General features: G+C 39.7%; 1 protein-coding gene across 2 annotated transcripts in view; it reads right to left on the bottom strand.

The window, feature by feature from the left end:
• LOC144092639 (adenosine kinase-like) overlaps nucleotides 1-13,328 on the bottom strand; it is an 81,982-nt gene extending 68,654 nt beyond the window's left edge. The window contains exons 1-3 of one of the 2 annotated variants that reach the window (XM_077625622.1): nucleotides 13,165-13,328; nucleotides 11,388-11,462; nucleotides 11,245-11,298 (exon numbers count right to left, since the gene is read on the bottom strand). In XM_077625622.1, the coding sequence (XP_077481748.1) occupies nucleotides 11,245-11,298; nucleotides 11,388-11,462; nucleotides 13,165-13,214 (179 nt within the window). In that variant the 5' untranslated portion in view covers nucleotides 13,215-13,328. Of the gene's footprint in view, nucleotides 1-11,244; nucleotides 11,299-11,387; nucleotides 11,463-12,178; nucleotides 12,326-13,164 lie in introns of those variants that run through there. The other variant, XM_077625623.1, reaches the window with a different exon arrangement.
• Between the last annotated feature and the right edge of the window lie 276 nt (nucleotides 13,329-13,604).

The following is a 13,604-nucleotide window of genomic DNA, read 5'->3' as shown; positions in this document are numbered from 1 at the left end:
ATTTAAAATAATGAAATAATAAAAAGTTATCTGAAAAAATAATAATAATTCAAGCTTATTCACTGCCATTGAGGGTGAAAAACACCCAATGCATTTTGAATGATCTGTAACTTGTGATAAGAATATTTTTTTTACATACAAAAGGCGCACAGACTGATTAGGCACCCTGTCCACTTGGGGGAAAATTTTCAACTTTTAAATGCGCCCTATGTGCCGCGTTGCATCTGTACCGTTTCTTATCACTTAAGGGGAATTGCAATCATTAATAAGGGGAGCAATTGGCCGAGGTTGACAGGTATGCATCTGTAGTTCGCGCTACCATGATTATTCGACTCACCGACATCTTATAAATGAGCTAATCTACGCATCAGTTTGCAATTCTGAGTACTTGCAATGAGTCTTTGCTCTATAGCACAAAGTATCTTCCTAATATTACATCTGCAATTATTCTGCAAGTTCCACAACTACTCCAAATAATCTTCCCCGATTTGCTTGGGCAAAAATGTCATCCGGCGCCATTCCAATCTTGGTTAAAGCGTGGCGAGAGTTTTGAACGAGTGTGAAAGTAGCCTTTACAGCTTCAAAGAAAGTCTTCAAATTATGGCCCCGGGCGGTCGAGAGAGGCCGAATATGTTCGGAAAAAAACTTTCCGTGCAAGTGGAAAATAAGCTAACGGGGGGGAGAGGGGTGGGTGGGGAGCTGTCTACCTCGAGACACCTGTTATGACTCCTTGACAAAGGAGGAATTAAAAAGCACTGTGGGTGTTTATAACAGCGAGGCAAGCAAAGAACTCGAAAAGTCATTTTAAATCAGCTTCTGAGGATTTTCCCCCCCTCGCTCGCTTTCCTGGAAGTATTTGCTCCACCTTTTAGAGCAGACAGCAGGAGGGGGGTTGGGTGGGGGGTCCTCGAAAATCCTATCCGAAAAGGGAGCAGCTGCCTGGAGACCTTTACACCCGCAAACAACATGTGATCCCACAGTAGTGACTCCATAAACGGCCTCCCCTTTGGCCATTTAGGGAGAGAAAATCCTTTCCCGATCTGCAGAACTGGTGGTGGCGAGAGGGGGGGGGATAAGCGGGTAAAAGGGTTGAGGGAAAAAAAATGAAAAAGGGAATTGTTTTGGACAAAATGTCCTCAGCCAGTGAAGTGTGCTTACACAACCGCAGAGGCAGTGGGGATCACTTGAGGAGAGGTTTCAGCCATTCATGCATTCATACATTTTTCCAAACGGCAGCAAGGGTCAACAATTTTTTGAAAAGGGCTGTCTGATTTGTGGTGTTGAATCATTTTAGTGGGAGTTATTAAAATAAGGAAAGGAAACACCTATTAACGACAAGCGACATCCAATCTGTTTTGACTTGGAGGGACTGGAAGCGATCGTTCTTGGTCAAAATGGATTGGACGTCTTTTGGCATGAATACATAGATTAAAGTGGAAAAGAAACTTTTGACTGGAATTTTTTTTTAAACATTTTCGACACTAAAGGGAGGTGGAGGGATATTTCCGACAGGGTATTTGAGGTAAATTCAGTTAAGTTTGAATTAATTGGACTTGTAAATGAAGGTTTTCATTGTAAATGCATTTAAAAAAACAACAACAATACGTTACAATACCGTATATAGAAATTAAAAAGTGCTGCTTTTGAAACAGTGCATTAAAACTAAGCACTCAAATAATACACTGGCGAGGAAGGAACGGTAACTGAGGGGTTTCCAGCAGGTGTGCAATCTGATTTCCCCCGCCCCCTTGCTGATTGTTCTCTTTTTAATAAACATAAATAAAATATCAAATAAAAAAATATAACTACAGTATATAAAAAGAGAATATTTACATTTTCCTTCACTTTTTATTCAAATAAATACATAAAAAATGGATAGAAATAAGAGTATAGTAACTGTATTCAATGTTAAGTGAACCAGAAGATGTTCGGGGATTCAGATTTCAAATTATGGCAACGTAAAGGTCAGTCTGGACATAAACCACAATTCGGCAAAGGGAGAACTGCAAGCGACGTGCTCAATAAAACGAGGCAGTCCTGAACGCAGCATTAGACTGTTGTGCCTCGCACTTAACCCTTCTCGCAACCCGTAATATTTCTGTCTTAAAACTTCAAATCATGAGGCCTGAAACAAATCACTGTTTACATTCCCATCGAGGGCAATCCAAGAGCTTCAAAAAGTACTTGAAGTGCCTTAAAGTGACTCATGTCTTCCTCCCCCGTCTCATCTCCAACCCCCGACCCGAAAATAAAGCGAGTAGATTATTTACATAAGACAATAATTCAAGATTTGCTGCTCTTAAACACTCACACCAAGGCGCAAAAGCAAACCCAATTTAGTCTATCCCTCTTCACGGGCCTTTTTGATGTTAGCCATCCTCGATAAGACCGGATGAGTGCCCGACAATCCCCGTCGAGTGAGAACAAACCTCCGTTAATCAATGGCTAGGCTGGATGTGGATACTTGGGAGGGGGGGGGGGGGGGGGGGAAACGCCTGGAAGAGTCCTAGAGTGTCTGAGCGCACGGGGGGTAATTTATCTCCAATGATCACCGCGGCAGTGCACGTCCTTATTTAATTGCCTCATTCACGTTTAAGCAGCTAACTAATCACCGGGACTTGGGGCGATCAAACAGCCCTCCCAAAACCATCTCCTCCATCACCGCTCAAGAGAGGGCACGAGGGAGGCAGGCAAGGGAGGACTCATTTGCTTGCCCTCCGTGGGGGATTCAGAAGGAGGAGGAAAATGATTTCGACTTCAACGAGAGCCAGAAGACACTTTACTTGATTTATATATTAACTGATAGTTATCAAGAATCGGCCTGTGAAAACTTAAGGATTGACAGAGCAGTGTCAACAATGTTAGGGGTGTACATAACTTTTTCATGATGATATCTTGACTGTTAGGACAAAAATATTTACCGGATATGAAATCCCTACCACAGCTTGTTTGGATTCAAAGGTTTTCGATTGATTTAATACAATATTAACACATTTAACGTAGTGGCATATTACCTAAAGTGATAAAAATAGAAAGCAATTTGACTTGATTTTTTTTTATTACAATCTTCTTGCTGAATGAATGAAAATGATGTTTTTAAACGGAAAAAAAATCTACATTTTTTCACAATTAATGCTCACATTCATGTAATACAAACTGTATTAGTGCACGCATGTTGCCTTATCACACCCCTACCTGACCTATTTTCCAACAAGAGACACTAACGGTAAATTTAACAGAGGTTTAAAAAAAATGCAAATACTTTTCCAGAGAGCATTATCATTTACACGCACAACATTTTCGGTAGGCTGATAACGCCAAAATTTTACAACATCCTTCCAGAATAGAAACCTTGACAACGCTCCACCCTGTCGTCGCCATCTACACAGTTTGACATGAATTCCTGGAACAGTAGGTGGCAATAATGCTACAATATATATTTGCCAGTAAAAGAACCAAATATATGTCAGTGCTAGTAGCTAGTGTATAAAAACAAAATGTCTTCACAGATTAACCTTCTACATGGCCTGCCTGCGGCCAATTAGAGTCATTTAGAGCAGAGAAGAAAAATTCAGCAGATCCCTGAATTTCTTTTTCCATTTTTCTCCTTGCAAAACGTAAATAGAAATCAAAATAACATCAACACACCAAAATTGTAGTGGTGTAAACCTGCCAATTCAAGCTGAAACTCTTGGAAAGATCCCAACAAATCACCAAAATCACCAGTTTTTAACCAAACCGAACCATTCAAGAACACCCAATCTGTTTGTCAAATGGGGGGCCTCAATGAAAAACCAGTTCCAGCAGTGGAAACAAGTCCCATTGCTGATTAGAATCCACCGTCATCATGTGCATCATACACCGAGCCGACATTCCGAGGAACTCTGGAAGCGCCGATGCGCGGTAATTGTTTCCATAGGTTAGGCTGACTTGAGGGGGAAAAAAACTGCTTGAAAGGTAGATGGAAGAAGGTGAAGTGTACTGTTTGTTTTTTTGTTTTTTCCTTCCACCCCAATTAAATTGTTCGTCAAAGCCTCGGCGAGTGGAGGTTACGCAGTTTATCCGTTTAAAAATCGATGCACGGCGTCTTGGCGTGAACGCCGGTCCCGACACCAGACAGCCACATTAATTATTCGGCGGGGCTGCGCTCCTCAAGGTTGAGCCTCATCTTTTCCTATTCCCGATCAATAATTATCTTTGCAGCCATTAGAAATAGCTTTTTTCTCTATTGAAAGAGTCTCAAGTTTCTCTAAAACGGCCGTTGTGGGAAGACATTTAAGACTTTTAAGGCTTTTCCACACAAATAATGGTCTCCCATTGACGTCCAATCCATTTTTCCTGACAAGGGCGGGCGCTGATAAATCAAAATAATCATTTCTGGCAGCCCTGCTAATAATTACTCCTTGCTTTGTCAATAAAAGCTTGTTAGTTTAGATTAGACTTTGCTTAGGATAAATTGATTGAGATTACAAATAGCATCATTAAATTAAACAGGGACATATTTTACAAGTTAAATTACTTTTTCTACTTCGAGTGCCTGAAAATGAACAAACTGTGCACACTTTTGCCATCGGCGGAAATAGGTTTTCTTCTTTTTTTACTCCAAAAGTATCTCTTACTGGTGATGAATGCAAAATGGAGACAGTGTTCTTATCAAAAGGGAACATGGAGGGGAAAAAAAGGAAAAAAAAAACAGACTGAGTGCAAATGAGTCATGAGCGGAGGCCTCGCCGACACGCTCTAATCGAGTGTGGGATGAACGCCCTTTCGCCAAAAGCATCATAACATTGTTCAGGTATCGCAGCCTATTTGGCTAAATCCCCATTGAGTAGGAGCGAACAAGCGCATATTACCTCCAGCTTTTGGGTGCACAATTAATGACTGCGGAATTACGCGGACATAATGGGGGGAGTAATTGCATTAGAATGTTGGAATAACAAAAGTGCATCCCTACTTTTGTTTTTTAAACACCATTCAGCCGCTGTTTGCATGAGCACAGTTTGTACTCAATTAGGCCACACTGGCATGCATCGTTTCCTGTCAGTTTTTTTTCCCCCCCTCTCCCTTTCTTCGCACTGCAGAGGGTGGCGTTGTTTGTCACAGTGCGACAGCGGCTGAAAAAGAGGAAGGGGCGGGTGAGTGGAAGGACGCGAGGAAGCTTTCTGGCGTCTTTCTCCCGAGGATCCAGACCCAAAACCGAGGCGACGTCCCCCTTATCTCTGAGCTGGCCTGTCCGTGAGTCTCCTCCTACTGTGGGGACCATATGGCCTGGTGTCACCCCCCCGAACACACACCCAAGGATCAGCCCAGATAGCACACTATAACTAGATTAGCCTCCCTGTTTAAAAAAGAGAGGCTGCCGCCATCCATGGCTTTTCCTGCCGAAGGAGGGGGGGAATCAAAGACGACTAAAAATAGCCCCGAGCGAGCTTGTTTTTTTTTTTCCTCAACAGAACACACTGTTATGCAGCGGCTGAGACACCCACATATTAATTATAAAATGCTCTTTAAAAGGGCGCATCGGTGGATAGGAACGGAAAGCAGGGAGGGAGGGGGGTGATCAGTGGATCATGTTTGTGCACCACCTGCTGGACACCAACAGATGCCAAGCTATCACCCCCCCTTCATTCTCTCTTCATTGCATCAGCCTTATCTTCTCTGATGATCCACTTCCTAATTGATTTTATCTCGAGCTGAACTCTTTTCAAGAGTATGACTGCATCAGATACTCCGGGCTGACATGATTAATTGACTAATCGAGACCTGATTTGGTTATCAATTAATTATTTAGATTAAAACATAAAGAATGTCAAATCTTTGACAACAATACAATATATACTGCAGATAAGGTATTTTCCAATACTACAAAGTGTGCTCCTATTCGGACTATTTCATGCAATATTATGTACGCCATAAAAATCATTGCGAGTTTATGACCCACAGGTCAGGATGGGAGTCAAAAAACAATACAAATATTTCCATTGTTACAGGCTGAAGGCCTTTCAAGTTGCTAGTCAAATAGTTGTTGTTTCTTTAGTGGAATCTAACTATGAAGTCCTAGCATACCGTCATATGTAAACCGATTGTCTTAAAATTTGGTATCTACGTAGCATGGACGAGTATTTATCGGTCCTTCGAGACAGATTTTGTGTGGGTCAATTAATTAATTGCAGATTTATTGGTGCCTGTAGGTCATGAGTTATCCACTAGCGGTTATGTACATAAAGCATTGAGCCTGTCGTGTGTTGGAGCACACTTGTGCTTGTTTTTTTATGATTGATGACTGCAAGATGGTACCAATGGTTTAATATAGTTACATTTCATCTAAAGCAATGGATCAAATACAGAGCAATACTGCCACTTTTGTTTCTGAAACATTTTAGATATTTCAATTAGAACTATTCAAAATACACTATACAAAATCTCACCTCTACTACTGTAGTACTGACATTGTGAATTTGTATTATATTTGTATTCGATTCAATTGTATAGCTTCTTTACCTGTATTGTTCCAGATCGCTACATAATTAGGGTCCTACCGCTTGACAGTAATTAATCAAATATTCATCCCTTTTGCAAATGATAGTTCCATAGTGACATACAATCTAACTTTCAGAGGAACATACTTTTTCGTCCATTGTAAATCATCGTCAAGTGCATGAAAATAGTTAGGGGTCTTACAACCCTGCATCAAACCACCCTGTTTTGTTGCATTAACTCATTTGACATGGGTGTATGTAAAAAAAATGTTAAAAAAACGCTCCAAAATATACAAAACTAAGTGTCTGTCATGTCAAACGTCCCCTTGATTTTACAAGCAGCAGCGCCACAATGACAATGTCATATTTATGCAAACGCCCCACTTCATCACATTCACTCATATCAATAAAACATCACAAGCGCCACATTCTCAAAGTCTCAATGACTAACCAAGAGCCATTAATCTCTGCGCTCTCTCTCTCTCTTCCTGGCTCAACCACCGATGACAAATACCGGCCCACAACCTATGCTATTCTCAGTGGGTGGGTCGTCTAACGCCGACCGGGTCTTATTTTGTGAGTTTACCAATTCGACAAGCCTACCAAATGTCATGTTGCTAGGTGAAACTGGCTCGAGAGGCTGATTTTTTTTATGTTACACTGCACAAATTGTCTAAAAACGTCTGCATTCAAGGGTTAGACTTGGCATATCATATCAGACATGGCTTTTTGAGACTTTCTAGCAGTTTACCGTTGATAGTCACCTAATTGTAATTCCCCTTATTAAATAATAAACCGTACAAATGCAACGCCGCACATATTGACTCACATAGGGCGTACTTAAAAGTCTAAAATTTTTACCAAAGTTGATATAGTGCCCAATTAGTTGGTGTGCCTTTTGTATGAACTAAATTCAAGATTCTGTAGATGTCGCTGTATGACGCTCACAGCTTGACTGTCTGCGTACATTGCTTGCTGACACGCTATATTTATAGAGTGAAAAGGTGGACCTGTGAAAGGGGAATGCTCATACGCATATCATGCTTAAAGGGTGATAATATTAGCAGTTTTCGTCTTCTACGGGACGATCGGGATTAGCGCCGAAATGGATAAAAAGAGATCGGTTTTACAAAAAAGTACTTTAAAAAAATCCCATACAAAAGTTGTTATACGGCGTACACAATTTGAAATGATCTAAATGATAAAATACGAGAAAAATGTCAAAGTTCACAGGTATGTAGTCATCCATACGAAATTTAAATTTAAAATTGTCCAAAATCGCAGGCTTTGCCTATAATATCAAATGTGACTTTGTTATTTGACCTCTGATAGACATACCCACAAAATCTATTGTTGTTAGGTGAAACTGGCCTCGTAGTCTGAATATTTTCCACCGTCAATTCTCCAATTGAACTGTCCCCCTGCCCAAATTCAGCTCTTTTTGAGTATAACAAAGCCCTCAAAACGCTCCAGTCAAGTGTGTTGACAGAGCCGAGCATATCACACACAGTCAGAATTGTTTAGCATGTACTCTTTGTTGTTTCCCCTCCTGGTAAGCAGATTGAGTGCGAGCACCAGGGGTGCGCGTGCCACGTACACACGCAGCGGGGGCGCATGCGGGTGGAGAGGCACCTCCGCTGAGCTCCCGTGTCGTGCGAAGATGATGCGCGTGTCTCATACCCCATCGTTCGCCCCCCCCTACCCCCTTCAGGAACAGGAACACCTCCCCTTCATCCCTCAGCCAGCCTGCTAATGTGGCTTGAATTATTCATGCGGCAAAAAGGGTCACACACACAAAAACACACACGCAATATAATGAGGAGTTTGCAATTGTGACGTGGCTAATCTGCATTTAGCGCAGAGGAAGAGTAAGACTGATGAACTTAATTGCTGTGAACAAACAACCTCTGCAAAGACCAGTAAACAATTCATTACCATGGAATGGAGGTTGGGCGAGGGGGCGGGGTGTGGGGGGGATTGAAACACATATTGCTTATAATCGTTAGCTCTAGTACGGTTGTTTTGCACGGCGTTCCGGAATGCCATGTGCCACCTTGGAATCCAGTGTTTGCCCACATTGTAATCTCCTGCAGAAGGGAGGCGGGCGTCGACTATGATGACATGTTATTTCCTGCTGGGGCTCCTTAGAAAACGGGAGGAAGGGAGGAGAAAAAGCAGCGGGAGACGGTTGCCTCCTGGTGGACGGGAAGTGGCTGGGGATTCAAAGTATTCTTGGTAATACTCTAGATTTCATCCAATTGCTGGGAACTGAATCCCCCTATTATTGACGGCGATAAATATCCGAGCCAGTTGAACTGGGGGAGGGCTGGCGAGGAATAAGCGCTCCCGGTTGGAATTTGAAGCCAATCGTTGACGATGGCAATGAATCAGTTAAATTTGAATCCCATCCTCTTGGCCGACCGCAAATATGCAGGCGTTCGCTGTATTCAGAAATGTGACAAATATGTGAGTCATGGATTCTGGCCCACACGTCGCATTCTGAAAATGTAGTGAGGGCTGCCACAAATTATTATTTTGTTGTCAAGTATTCGGTTCGTATATAAATCATTATATTGAGGGTTTATTTTACAGAGGTTCAGACAGGTTTTTTTTTTGGGGGGGGGTGTAAAAATGAAAATGAAAACCTTTAAAAATGAGTACTCACGATAGTTTTGTTTTAGTGCGTTGTTAAAATATAATTTCAATACTAGAAGAATTGAAAGATATAAAAATGAAAAAGGGTTTAAGAATTGTATTCCTTTTTTATTTGGAATATATATTTTTCAATTGAGTTTGATCTTAAATCTAGAATTAGTTATCATATTCATAATTTATTGGCATTAAAAGTTTAACAAAAGTTCAAACATTTTTAAACAGTTAACTAAAAATGAAAAAAAATGTTACTATCAAAAGAGTGTGGAAAATGTATGGGTTAACAAAACGATGAATCTCAATAGTTAATTAATTCATTAATGTAATATTCGATTAGTTGCTGATTAGCCAATTAATTAATTGCGGTCGCCCTAACTTGGTTCCTGTTACCTGGTATTTTTGTGGAGGTTATTTCCAATACGGTGTTAACTTTCCTATGTTAGCGACATACCAAATAGCAGAAGAGGCCATTGTGTGGTATCCCATTACATTTACTGGTATTCCACTATGTTTGGCATGCATTATCGTGCATTGTGCTCAGAATTAACAACCAAAGCAGCACGTTAATCCCATTCTGGCCTTGTGCAGAGTTTAAAGATAGCAGCACTGCCTTTGTCCCCTGACAATTATCAACACCCTGCCCTTCCACGCCACCACCTATAGGTCACATTACACGACCCCTTAGTCAGGCAACAACCCCTAAAATAACCCTTGATGTGTCTACTATACATTTTTGATAAAGATGACAAATTAAAGTACATCTTCATACCTTACCAATGCTGAATAATACTTCTGTCTCCTTCCAATCGCTTCTGCGGAGGCATTCTGAGTACTTGTCAGGTGTAAAGCAGCACCAAGAAGTATGTCTGACATCACGACCAATTGCTCTATAACCACCCGTGCTACAGTAAAAGACTCATATTGACATATTGGAAGGCATACTGGCGTGGGATCCAGTCAAGCGTGGTACAGATGGCGTCGCTTTTGCGAGCGGGCGCCACGTGAACCCAGACAGACTCCCTGAAGCGGACCCATCTGTACGCTTAACTGAGCGGAGACGCGAGCCAGTCATCGCTGGTGTCATGACAGACGGGACACCTTATCATGTAGGTTTCATGCATGTCGTCCTTGTTAAAGGTTCGTCCGGGAACGTGGCAAATGTACAGGCCACAAACGGGGCGGCCAGCTTGCCCCCCAAAAAAGATTGTGCACTGCCCCACTAAAAGCAAATCATTGCAACATCAGCATCTATTGGTAAAAAGACTGTACTACAACAACTGGGCAAATGGCAAGTTTGGCTAGTTCGTTTTTTTTCCATTCACGTCTATAATGCACCGATGCCTTGAAATCGATCCATTCCAAAAATCCAGTAAGCTAACAATTGTGCTGGGATAAGCTCCAGCACCCCATGGCCCTGACATGTGTTTTTTGGAGGGTCACACATATAAGATATAAATTATAAACATAAAGCCAGTGGACAGTTATGCAATGGGTAATCTTGGTTAATTGCAACAGTGCCTTCAATATAATTACATAACATTTGACAACAATTTCCAATAAGATTGTAAATAATTGATGAGGTGATATAGAACATGGTGAAAAAATGTATGCTTATAGTAGTTCTTAATTTAGATTATATTTCAGTTGTTTTAAATGTACAGTATATTTCCTTGATTTTATTCACTACTGTACATATAAATTAAGCAATACATTAATGTAATAATCCAATCAGTATTGTATTGGAATATTTTTGATTTTTAATTCCTGAATTTCACTGGATTTATTTACAAAACATTGCGTATTAACAATTTTTGATGCAATAACTTTAAGGGTAGTGCAGCAACTTGAGAAAAATACTTATATCATTATAATACTTTATTATTAATATTATTATACTAATTCAAATAAACTTTTAGAACATTATTTTCACATTTTCGTAGAGTATTAGCTGCACACTTGTGTTACCATATCATGGGTGTTTCATATACAGGGTAAATTTGCGAAGGTGCTATTTTGAGCTTTAGGATATATGACCAGTGCACACCCTTATTTGGTTCCAGCATGCATGCATTTCAAATGGGAGTTTTTAATGCTCCTTTTTTTTGTTACTTACAAGGCCTTGTGTTTTTCTTCAGCAAGGATCTGGTCATTGGGCTTCAATCCGTACCTTTATGAAGACACCAAGTAAAATTTCAATGCAGTGAATCACATTTTAATAGCGATATTGTTGGAATTAAATGTCATTGTAATCCTTACTTATCGAGGAAGTCTTTGTCCACCACAGCAGAAATGTCTAGCAGGGGATTGCCCATCCCAAAAAGTGTGTTTTCACTGAAAAATTAATTATAAAGACACATTAAAATGTATTGTGTGATTTCTGATGGGGATTATTATCATCATATTCAATATTTCCAGGAATAAACCAGTTCTTATGCAAATTTGATTTTACATTACGTTACTTATCAGATGACATTTTCCCAAATTAGACTTTTCATAATTTTAGTTTCCTGTGTTATAAAGGAAAGTTTTTTTTTTCAACCTGGAATTTTAATATTGTATTCATATTCTTAATTATTATTATCTTAAATTATAATCACACTTGGCACCAATACCTGGCTGTCTGTTTACAAATGCTGATTATAAAATAACACTCAACCAATGTTTGGTTTTCAATAATGTATTTTTTTTTAATTAAATCTGAACCATCACTTGTGGAAAGTGTCCACATGTCTTAGGTTTCCCACCAATGTGTTCACAAGACACTTTAATAAGTCATAAATAGTTTATGCATGATCTATGTGATTCAAATCTCTTCACGTTACAATTACTTAATACCAGTTTACCAACCTTGCAGTCCAAATGGCATTCCTAATTATAAATTGTGATACTATATATAAAACTGCAATAAGACAATATAGTGCAGATGTAAATATTTGACAGATTTCCACGTTTGTTAGCCCGATTCACGCCCAAGTGATTTATCTCACTAAAGTGAATTGTTAACGCTTTGATTGTCACTATATATAGTTTTATAAAAGCTGTCCTACCTTGGAGAAGGCATCGCGATGTCAAAATATGGATTTGAAAAGGCGTTAATAAGTTTGGACGACTGTTAAAACACGAGCAACGTGCTTTTTTTGAAAGGAGGAAGTGAAAAGGGCTGACAGAAAGTTTTTGATTGGCTAATACAGAAGGAGAGGCGGGGATAGCACGGCTTCCAGGAAAATAATTGGCTATGAAGCCCAGATGGTGGTGTGTTTGTTTAACTGGGACAAAATAACATTCATGTCCGGTCTATAATTTGCACTGCCACGGAAGCGATATTACGTTTTGTAGTGTCACTGTGCACACCTATTATAAGTATAATTGATGTGAATATTCTCTATTTTCATACAAAAAAAATCATGAAACCAAACTCAAATAAATTTGTTAATGTTAATCTCACGTGTTCAGTAGTTTATAAATCTCCGACATAACCTGAACGTCTCATTTCACGATTAAATGAACTTCCTAGTACGTGTACATATATATTAAGTATTAAAACATGATGTGGGTGTTTATGGGTAAGAACATTTGGAGGTTAAATCATATAAATTCACATTGCATAATGTTTCATTTGCGCACATTGTCTCATTTGTTCTTGTGACTAAAGTGCCGAATTGCAAGCAGTAATAAAAAGTGTGTAAAATGATTGTGACTAAATGTATTTTTTTAATAATATGATAAAGTCTTTAAAGAGAACAAAAAATGTAAGGTGAAATTTACATTTGATTGTTGAAAAAAAATCGACTTATGATTTGTTGATCACGTGACTGTGTCACAACACCGCCACCCTTCATCCTCCGGCAATGGTAACGGTGATTGGCAGCTGACCTCACCGTGAATAAGATGCTAAACGCGGGGTGCACATGCCAAGAATCCGGTTCGAAACCGATCCATCAACATAAAATGTGGACGACACCCACTGTGGTAGCGGTTAGCTATGTGGGCTAATCGCACAACAGCCACATTCACACAGTTACAAAACACCTACCTCAATGTTATTTGCCTCCATTTGGACACGCTGGAGTCATCGTGAGACATGGTTGCTTAAATAAGCTTATTTGGTTGATCTTGCTGTGGTAGTAAAAGATGCTGGAAGAACTTGAGATGACACAAACCACAGCTTCCTCTTGAAATGATGCTGAAGGTTCCAAGAACACAGTGGGGGGGAGATTCCTATCTGTCTCTGACTCACAGGCAGTAAAAGCGTGAATCGAATCAATCTGTTAGAAATAAATACAATTAAATGAAGCTAAAAACGAATAAAGCTTGTAAAAAAAAATCTGGAACATGTTTTCCCCTCTTAATAATGTTAAACTTTGCAAAACACTATGCAGGAAATTAGTCATGTCTTTTTCATTTCCTTTTTTGGAGGAAAAAAAATTACAATTCATTATATTGCAGTTTTTTGAAGAAAAGATACAACTTTCT

The sequence above is a fragment of the Stigmatopora argus genome, chromosome 18 (assembly GCF_051989625.1).
Source record: "Stigmatopora argus isolate UIUO_Sarg chromosome 18, RoL_Sarg_1.0, whole genome shotgun sequence".
NCBI classification, from domain to species: domain Eukaryota; kingdom Metazoa; phylum Chordata; class Actinopteri; order Syngnathiformes; family Syngnathidae; genus Stigmatopora; species Stigmatopora argus.
This window is presented reverse-complemented; position numbering and strand designations above follow the sequence as displayed.